At 39.6% G+C, this 9,983-nt stretch overlaps 2 protein-coding genes and 1 long non-coding RNA gene across 4 annotated transcripts in view; 2 read left to right on the forward strand and 1 right to left on the reverse strand.

The window, feature by feature from the left end:
* Positions 1–8: 8 nt before the first annotated feature.
* On the reverse strand, positions 9–7,525 carry LOC106965018 (uncharacterized). 2 transcript variants are annotated; one of them, XR_001428540.1, is made up of 4 exons: positions 6,590–7,525; positions 2,135–2,260; positions 593–660; positions 9–107 (listed from the first exon to the last, which is right to left on the reverse strand). It is a non-coding gene; the product is annotated as an uncharacterized LOC106965018 (long non-coding RNA). The 2 variants fall into 2 exon arrangements; XR_001428539.1 differs by lacking the exon at positions 6,590–7,525 and having other exon boundaries at positions 2,135–2,434.
* On the forward strand, positions 15–1,187 carry LOC106965012 (T-box transcription factor 10). Its single transcript, XM_015060868.1, has 4 exons — positions 15–129; positions 507–678; positions 785–940; positions 1,061–1,187. The coding sequence occupies exons 1-4, from the start codon at positions 32–34 to the stop codon at positions 1,130–1,132; spliced, it is 498 nt and encodes a 165-aa protein (XP_014916354.1). The 5' UTR covers positions 15–31; the 3' UTR covers positions 1,133–1,187.
* bace1 (beta-secretase 1) overlaps positions 4,401–9,983 on the forward strand; it is a 15,986-nt gene continuing 10,403 nt past the window's right edge. Inside the window, exons 1-3 of the mRNA XM_015060843.1 lie at positions 4,401–5,310; positions 8,874–8,962; positions 9,363–9,579. Coding sequence (XP_014916329.1) covers positions 4,972–5,310; positions 8,874–8,962; positions 9,363–9,579 — 645 coding nt within the window. The 5' untranslated portion in view covers positions 4,401–4,971. The remainder of the gene's footprint in view (positions 5,311–8,873; positions 8,963–9,362; positions 9,580–9,983) is intronic.

The raw sequence follows: 9,983 nt of genomic DNA on the forward strand, positions 1-9,983 counted from the left end.
TATATATATATATTCATAAAACGGTAGGAGGATGTTTCCAACATTTCAGGTGAGAATCTCTGGAATGGATCCTTCAGCCGAGTATGTTCTGCTCATGGACTTCATCCCTGTTGATGACAAGAGATACAGGTTAAGCAATATTGATTTCATTCATAAATATGAAGACCGATGCAGATTAAGCTTCCTTTACTTTTACACTGTCTTGAGAGTTTTGATTAATTAAAAAAAGTAGCTCAAGACATTCTAATTCAAATATGCTCTGTTTATAATATTTCTGTTTGTTTGTAATAAGTTCTATAGTTTAACTTACTCTTTGTCTTTTTAATTATGCTTTCATTTAATCAAGTTTTAATGTTTATACTCTATCTGTGCAAGGTGCCATATAAATTAACTTTATCTAAATTTCACTACAGAAAAACTGACTTAACATGTTGATCATCTGCATCCTTAAATTCACATCAATTAAAAAAAAAAGAAAAAAAGAAATAATAATCTGTGTGTTTCAGATATGCATTCCACAACTCCTCATGGTTGGTAGCAGGGCGAGCGGATGTTGCAGCCCCGAGCAGGATGCATTTCCACCCAGACTCACCGGCCCCTGGAGCCCAGTGGATGAAGCAGACAGTGTCGTTTGACACTCTCAAGCTCACCAACAACCTGCTGGATGACAATGGACATGTCAGTTGGATGTTCTTATTGCTTTTCACTCCATGCATCAACGAAACAGCCCCTGAAATGTTTATTTGAACTGACTCTTTGTTTTCTCCTGCTTTCTGTTTGTAAGATGATTCTGAACTCCATGCATCGTTACCAGCCACGCTTCCATGTAGTGTATGTGGACCCAGCACCCAACAGCCATTTAAACGCTTACAAGAACTTTTGCTCTTTCTCCTTCCCTGAGACACGGTTCATGGCCGTCACCGCCTATCAGAACCACAGGGTAAGAACTGGACCTTCGGTAGCCTAAATACTGAATGGGGCCAACCATTCCTATATAGATGAAGTATATGATTTAAGAGAAAAGAAAATGCTGAATATTTGAATTTTTCGATTCTTTTAGATAACTCAGTTAAAAATTGCAAGCAACCCATTTGCTAAAGGCTTCAGGACCACAGATCCACAGGCATGGTGAGTGCCAATCTGCCCTAATTCAGCTTTTGTCCTTGACTAGCAGCAGAATCCTGACATGATCGTCTTTTTCCACCGTTATCAGCTGCTAAATGATAAGGCTGCGGGCCTGATCACAGCTAATCTTTCACCTTTGTACTGTCTTTCACTCGTACAGTTGCTTCAGATACAGTAGATTGATCACAAATGCGTGTAAAGGCAGGTATACAGCTTTCTAGAAAGGACTGCGTAATTGCATGTAACAGCTGTGTTCTTACATTTGCGTGCAGGGAAAGTACTGCAAGCTCCCTTGCAGTATCCTGTCCACCAGATGGCGGTACAGAGCCCCTCACCACTAAAGCTAAAGATCAGAGTGGTTCAAAGCCTTCAGCCAGTGAGTATTTTACAACATATTACTTTTCAGCTCAGTGCAGAGTTTAATTGTTTAAAGTTGTATGATTCATCCAGCAGTACTAAGACTCTTAGTTCTAATGTATTAGTCCTATTGTATTTGCACAACTTTACTGATTTTGACTAACATCTTGGCTGTTGCAGTTTATAGTCTCTCTTTTTGATTCTCAAATGAACATGCACATTTTGTACGTTTTGTACATTGTTAAATTTACCTTCTCAGTTGCACATTCCTTTGGACCAGAGTATTTTATTTTTTCTATAACTCCACGGAATTCAAGTTGAAATTTTCTCAAGTTACAGTATTTTTTCTCCTTAATTGGTTTCATATATTGCATATTTCTATCTTCGAGTGAATCTACTTGCTTTGATTGCCTGTGGCAATGTCTGTGCTTCTGCTGCACTGAAATTTCCCCGCTGTAGGACAATAAAGGATATTTCAATTCTACATTGCAATGTTATAAAGCCATGATAATAAATGTCTGTTTGCTCAAGAATTGTAATCGTCATACAAAATATGGAACAACCAAACTAACCTATTTAAGCATTTTTCTCTTCATTTACAGGAGAGACAAGTTCATCCTCTGTGCTGCTGCAGGCGTGTGAGCTGCCTTACCAAAAGGAGGACTCTGTGGAAGTCACCATGGAGAGCAAAGATGGGAACAGTTTAACAACATCTGCACATTTCCTCCATATTCCCGTGTACTGGGATTGCACTGGATCATCTCACTAGAAAGTCAACCTGTTGCAAAGCAAGCAAACAAAAACCAATTGTTCCAATTAGCCCCTTAACGTCTGGCTACTTTCCTTCTTATATTTATGGATATAGTACACTTTTGGTAGTTCTAGTTAGTGGCCTCCATGTCTGACCCTTTAAATTACTTATTAAATTCTTTCAAAAGAAGATGTCAATGGTGACATTATTAATGATGCCACTGAAAGACCTCAGGAGCCACATAACAGAGGATTATATAACACACATTAAAATCAGCTAATATGGTGGTTCCCAAAAGTATATACACCCACCTCTTAAATTACAACTTTTTTGTTTTGTTAAAAACAGGGATTGCCATAAATGATTCCAAATGCCTTTCCACACCTAATTTATTTATTTTTTCTTAAGTGAGAAAGAAACAAAACAAGAAACAAATCTATGTAGAAATGAGTAAATTAATAAAGGCACAATCACATGGTTGTAAATGTGTGTACACCCTGAAACTGAATTGTTGCTGAAGCATCTTTTGATTCAGTTTCACATTATGTCATCTCTTGTCCATTATTGAGGTAGCACTGTGTTAAAGCTACAAAAGGAAACCTACAAGCAGCATGTCAGGGAAGCAGCCACTTGCAGGCTCTACCCAGGCAGATAGCCAGATGAATTAACTGGCTCATATCAGCGATTTATATCATAATTGAAGAACAGAATGTCAAAAGAAAATTAACATCTGGCTCTGAAAACACAAGCAAAATTTCAACATATAAATGTTCTGGATTTCGATATTAAAATTGTTATTTATGTTTTGGTTTAATTTACCTGTAATGGGCTCACACCAAGTTCATTTAAATTAAGCTCATCGTCAGTGTGAGAGGAGACAGACACCAGAATTAATATGTGTGTAATACAGCATTTTAATACCAATAAAAACAATTAACATATACGTATGACGTAGGCCATCTTGATTTTGCTTACAAGTATGTGATAAAAATATTAAATATGAAATATGTATCCCTCTAAAACTACAGAGAGGATGAAAGAGAATGGAGAAATCCTTTGAAGCCAAAGAAGTCAGGTTAAAAACTCCATTACCCATGATACCACTCTTCTCTAGGAAGGGAGGGGAGAACTGAAAAACGATTCTGCTTTCAAAATAAAATACAACAAATGTTCAGCAATTCTTTTTTTTTTACAATGTTACAGTGTAGCATTTTAGATGTTTCATTTGCTAATGGAAAAGTGACATTATTGTTGACATATTTTATTGGGAATTGGATCAGCAGTCAATAACTAAATATATTTTTTCCTCCTGTTTGCCATATGTTTGGGGTGCTACAAGACTACGAGCTTTAAAGATCGAATGGGCCAATAGACATAATTTAATATGGGGACAATCTGACTATCATCCCTCATCACAATACAGCTAATAATCCTCTGTCATCCATATTTGTGCAATAAATATCTAATGTTGTGTGTATTATATCTTACAACTCTGAAAAATAAACACATTTAGCAAACAATTATTGCCTGTACCACTTAATCTGTGTTTCTTAGCTGTTCTTCCCTGTCACAACCAAACCAATATGTAACTTACTGGAAAAGAGCCCCCAAAAAAGAAGAAATTATTTGGTAATTCATCTAGTTTCACATAAAGATGTCCCTGATCACACATCTCAGTCCAGGTTTGTCCAGCTCTGCACTTTTCTCAGCCGAGATGGTTCTACTATCTAGGCAGGACTGAAATGTTTGAGTTTTATGAGCAGGATAACGGTTTCATAAACCTAATTTTTTTTAATCAGAAATAATTTCTGTTTAGTTTAGAATTACATAGCTGAAATATATGACCAGTCTAAGTAGCTACAATTTGGAATTGGAGATGGTCAAATGCAAGCAAGGGTCTATAAAAACACTGACAGTATCATACCAGTGTCATTAGCCAATATTTTCTTAAAGAGTGTTGCTCTCTGTGCATGCCACATCAGGTAAAACACTCAGGCATATAAATAAATAGATTGTGCATGGTGGCATCCTTTGAAGTCGGCCATCCAGAGCAAAAGCCTAGAATATGAAAGTTGTCAACTAAATAATTTTGGTACTGGTACTCTATGAGAGAACAGCGAGGAGGATATTTTGAAAAGTCATCCAGGAAACAGTTTGGATTTGCAGTTTGACTTGGCATCACTGATGCCTGCACCTTCGCAGATCTGAAGGATGCGACGGAGTAGATGGAGGAGGAGGAAGAGGAGGTGAAAGACAGGAAGGCGGAGAACAGCATGAACTGGACGGAAAATAGGGAGGATGCGGATTACGGTAGCCTACCGGCCAGTCTGCCTTCTGGTGATGTTTTCGGTCGTTTAGTACGAAGATGTTCGGGTAAAGAGACCCAGGCCTGCGGCTTGTAATCACACGGAGCAAGTGCTGGTGATTTATGCGTCGCCTCAAATTGACACCGAGCAAGCCTGAGCGTTAATTGAGAGGACGATTTGATGTCTACCATAGGGTTAGTGTGTAGTCTATTAGAATGACTGATTTAATTTAACGCTAAAATCAGTCAAATCATATTGAACCTCGTGCCTTTTAGCGTTGTGGGTCAACTGCCATAATGGTTTTAGCCGTCGTTTTAGCATCATCCCCTCTTGACCCATTCTCTCGTGCTGCTTCGCTCTGGATGTCAAGCTGAAAGCCGCGCCGCAAAGTCAGCGCCAAACATCAGAAATAAAACTGAGCCGTGGTTAAACATGACGGGGTCAAGGCTGCAGCCGCGCTGCTTGACGGCACTATTCATATGGACGACTCTATGTCTGCACAGCAGCGGACAACCAGCACCTGACTCCTCGGGCCTGCCTCGAGCCATCCGCGTGCCACTGCGGCAAGGCGCTCGCGCCGAGCAATCACCGCCGCTGCCACCTGCCGCCGAGTCGAAACGGGGACGCGGCACCGCGAGCGAATCTCCTGCGCGCAGGCGGAGAGGAGCGGCAGAGGGCGGTGTCAGCTTTGTGGACATGATCGACAACCTGCGTGGGAAATCCGGTCAGGGATACTACGTGGAGATGGCTGTGGGCTCTCCTTCGCAGAAGGTAAAAAAAAAAAAAAAAAAAGTCTGCTACATGACCACTTATTGTCATATCAGACATGTCATTAAATGCCACACAGGTGCACAACGATACAAATACATTTAACTATGGTTTGTAAGAAACAACAACAAAACAAACAAAAAAAAAACATTTACTTTATTCGTTATGACTTTTTAGTGTGTAGATACAAAACTGATATAAATTATGATATAATACGTCAGTTTTATATTATGAAATAATTCCAGGAATGTTTCTCTTTAATTAATCATATTCAATAAAATTGTTTTTAATTTGTCATAGTGATGGTTATAGCAATAACATAAGATGTTGTATTAATGTTAATTATGTTTTAGCTACACACAAAGCTTTAAAATAAATTAGGGCTGCAGCTAATGATTATATTATTGAAAGAATCAATTATTCTCTTGATTATTCTGATGATTAATCGATAAAAAATGGCACATTCTACATATGTTTTTTTTAACCACTTAAGCTTATTTTATACAATATTAGAAACATATTAAAAATGCAAAAAAGAAAGAAAACAAAACAATTCAATTTCTTTTCAAGTACGTGGAAAACAATTACCTGACTGAAGTGCAAAGAATCTGCATCTAAAAAATATTATAACATCAACATGTGAAAAGCTCAGCCCTTTCTGTTGGATGTAACATCAACAGGGCCAATCTGTTGATTATCTTTTTTGATTAACTGATTAATCGAAAAAGGTGCTTAACAGGATATTTTCTTAAAGAATCCAGGTCCTGTCAGGAGTTCTGGGTTGGACATTTTTAAAATGCAAAATGTATAAATATTTTTGTACAGTTTTGGCTTAACTACTGCTCTGAGTAAATTATTCTTTCAGCAAATGACCTTTTTGTGTCCGTACACTCTAGTTAATGACAATTAACAATTATTTCAACAATTATTTCAACAATCGATTCATCAATATTAGTCCAACTAATCGCTTCAGCCCTTAAATAAATGGAGAAACTAAACTCTCCCTAATACACTGCTCAAAAAAATAAAGGGAACACTCAAATAACACATCCTAGATCTGAATGAATGAAATATTCTCATTGAATAATTTGTTCTGTACAAAGTTGAATGTGCTGACAACAAAATCACACAAAAATTATCAATGGAAATCAAATTTATTAACCAATGGAGGCCTGGATTTGGAGCCACACACAAAATTAAAGTGAAATGTTCCCTTTCATTTTTTTGAGCAGTATAGCTTGTTGCAATTTGAGATCATAAAGGGGAATTACTAAAAACTTACATCACTCCCGCAACAGGCTTTAAAGTTGATTATTCTACTTTCATCGCAGCACTTTAAAAGTCCTTCAAATGTACCTTCTGATTGTCCACGACTGCGGGTTGGCGCTGCCATGGCAGGTGGCCTGTGTGTGAAAGTATCTGAACAGAGACAGACAGATAATGGGACCATTAATTCTGCAGAGCAAGGACTGCCAGCTGGGCGCAGCTGCAGTGCACAGGCTGGCACACAGAGGGTGACGGCAAAGGAAAGGAGAATCAGACAGAGATGAGTCGCCTTAGGGAGGATAAAACGAATGAATGAAAGCTGAGGAAGGGAGAAAAGAAAATGAGCGAGAAGATCAAGGCGAAGAGCGGTATAGAGGTGAAGGAAGGGAAAAGGAAGTGGATGACGGGTGTAGGAAGAAAAAAATGTGACAGACGATTGATGTGGGGAGTCAGACTGGGAAGTCCCTGGAGAGAAGGAAGCTAACTGTAGCGAGAGAGGATGAGCGAGACAGAAGGCTTTAAAGTCCTCAGTGTAGGTGACACTCGCTCTTGAGAGACACCAAAGCTTTCAGAAAAGGTAGAAGACAGATTTGTGGGGTAGAAATCTCAATTTTCAGGACATTTTTTTCCCATCCAAATCTTTATAAACTTTTAACTTTCCATCGATTTTTCACTTTAGAAGTCAAGAGGACGTTGCACTGTGTATGTGTGAGTAAAGAAAGCGAGGTTTTGCTACTGTACTTGAAAACAAAGACAACATAATAACACTAGGACTGAAATTGAAACCTATCTATAAACCGTCTCATGCCGTATTAGCAATTTTTCTGATTAAACTGTGTTCCCATGAGAGGATAGACCGTTACCTTATCTCGAAAGAATACTAGCATTTTCAACTCCAGGATCAACATTAGGAGACAAACTTTAAAAGCTGAAAAGGATAGAAGTGAGCACTTCGGCTGTAAAATATTCCTCCTTTTTATTATCTGCTAAAAATCTTGCTCTCTCTTAGTTTGAGCTGTAGAATTGCTTTGAAATATCCAAGAAAATGTAGTTTCCTCTTAGACAGTCTTTACAACGCTGTACTGCCTTTGGCTTCTTTTATTAACACGATTGAAAATAGCCAACTTTGAGTATTATTCCCCCCAGCACCACCTTCCACACCAACGAGTGTTGTTAGCACTCATGATTGCTCTCATATTTTGTTCACTGACTACACAAAGGTCAGATTTCTGAGCTTCACCCCGGCCAATCAATCTAGATTTTCGTCAGCAGCTGATTTCTTTGTGCACCTCCACAGACAGACTTACTAAAGCTTCTCTTAAACCCCAAATATTTTCTGGTAAAGTTAATTTTAGGACCATGTCATCTAGGAAAAATGCTGTTGTGTTTTATAGACCAAATTATGTTTTCTGAAAAACAATGCAATAACTAAAAAGTTCTGAATCCTTCCAGCAAAACTGGTGGCAAATATAATGGCTGGAACAAAAAGGATCATGAAGACAGGCATTGGGGGCGGAGAGTGCAGGGAAAGGTCTCAGCGTGTCAGGATGCAGCCTTCAGTGTTGGTGTCCTGCTGAGCTCTGAATGTTGTGGTGAAAGAGACAGCTCTACCCTGGACACTCAGCAGATTTCTGTGCAAGGGATTAAAGACACAAGGTTCAGAATTAGGACAAACTCTGGTAACGTTTGAGTAGACAGTTCTATGCGGATTATGCTTGTGGATGGCGCAGCGTGTGTGTGAGATTGAGTGCGTGAGTGTGTGAGAAAGAGAAGAAGGTAGACAGCGTCAGGATTTATTCTAGGCTGTCAGGGCTGGCCCTTGAGACAATAGCACTTCTCTGGGTATTTTAAGAGCCAATCCATTATTGAGCAGCTTGCTTTAGCTCTGCGGCTGGCTCTCTGGGTGTTTCTGTGCTACCGTGCCTCTCCTCACTCCCAGCATCCTGCTCTTTTCTTTCAATCTGTCACCGGCGACCTGTGAAACATCCAGGCATGAATAAAGCAACGCCGAGTTGTATATTTTCTGCTTTGCCGAGCGTCTGTCTGTTCGCTCCATTCACACGTTCGCTGACTGTTTTGACTGACGGCGCAAAATATGATACTCTCATAGAGATGCAGAAGAGGAGGAAATGGCAGAGAGGGAGGGGGGGGAGTAGAATACGCAACTTGAGAGACAGGGAGGGTTTGAGGGGGAGACGGAGATGGGACAGACAAGGACATCTGGGTCAGAGGGAAAGTACTGCCTCTTATAAAGAGTCCCTGCCCATTGCCCAGTGATGCAATTTGTCTGTTTTCTTTAGTTGAATATCCTGGTGGACACAGGAAGCAGCAACTTTGCTGTTGGGGCAGCTGCACATCCCTTCCTCCGCCGATACTACCATCGTTCACTGTGAGTTGTCACTTAGTCGCTACACACACAGGACCTTGCAGAAAGTATTCACATCTCTATTTAAAAAAAAAACAAAACAAAACAAACAAAAAAAAAACTACCCAATTGTTTATTAGGCCCGAGCAGCTAAGCGCTGCGAAGGCCTATTGTAATATTTGGCTTGCATTTGTATTCACCCCTTTTACTCTGACAGCCATAAATAAAATTCATACATTTTGAAATCCTTTCCCCTTCCACTTCACAGTTATGTGCCACTTTGTGTTCCTTTTTTTCCCACTTAAGGTCTCAATGAAATGCTTGTTATAATGTGGAAAACTTAAAGAGGTTTGAATATTTTTGTAAACGAGTAAACACTTGCTCACAGAATTAATTGACTGTATTCTCTTGCACTGGTGTTCAGCTCTAGTTCATACCGAGACCTGGGCAGGAGTGTGTACGTTCCCTACACTCAGGGCCGCTGGGAGGGGGAGCTGGGCACCGACCTGGTCTCTGTGCCACACGGCCCCAATGCCACGCTGCGCGCCAACGTCGCTGCAATAACCCAGTCAGACCGCTTCTTCATCAACGGTTCAAACTGGGAAGGAATCCTGGGGCTGGCCTACGCTGATATAGCTCGAGTGAGTTTTTACGACTTATTTTATTAATGCCTGGGAACAATTCAGCTTCAAGCTATGAGGGAGAAACTCTGCTGCTCACAGTTATATTCAATGAAACAAACCTGAAGTTAATTTCTCGGCAGCTGCGCTATTGTGGGTAATAAAATAAAACTGGCCCTTAGAGATTACTTAGCAAAGATTTGTATTGGCATTTAATCTGAGGAATAGAAGAAGACATGCAAATTTAAAATTTTCTGTTTTTAGCTGAACTGTTAGGCCAAAATTGGCTTCTAGGCAGCAGCAACTTGAATAGTAAATTACATCGTTCAACCCTGTTTATTTTGAGTCAAACTAGCAACATACAGTTGTGGTCAAAAGTGTACATACACTTGTAAAAAATCATAATGTTATGGCTGTCTTGAGTT

The sequence above is a fragment of the Poecilia latipinna genome, unplaced genomic scaffold (genome assembly GCF_001443285.1).
Source record: "Poecilia latipinna isolate Pla-1442-1.1 unplaced genomic scaffold, P_latipinna-1.0 Scaffold68, whole genome shotgun sequence".
Taxonomy (NCBI): Eukaryota; Metazoa; Chordata; class Actinopteri; order Cyprinodontiformes; family Poeciliidae; genus Poecilia; species Poecilia latipinna.

Bases quoted from the DNA above. Each gene is read 5' to 3' on its own strand.
- LOC106965012 (XM_015060868.1), top strand. From the start codon at position 32: ATGTTTCCAACATTTCAGGTGAGAATCTCTGGAATGGATCCTTCAGCC. The intron at 679-784 runs GTCAGTTGGATG...TCTGTTTGTAAG, and splicing joins TGCTGGATGACAATGGACAT to ATGATTCTGAACTCCATGCA. The intron at 941-1,060 runs GTAAGAACTGGA...CGATTCTTTTAG, and splicing joins CCGCCTATCAGAACCACAGG to ATAACTCAGTTAAAAATTGC.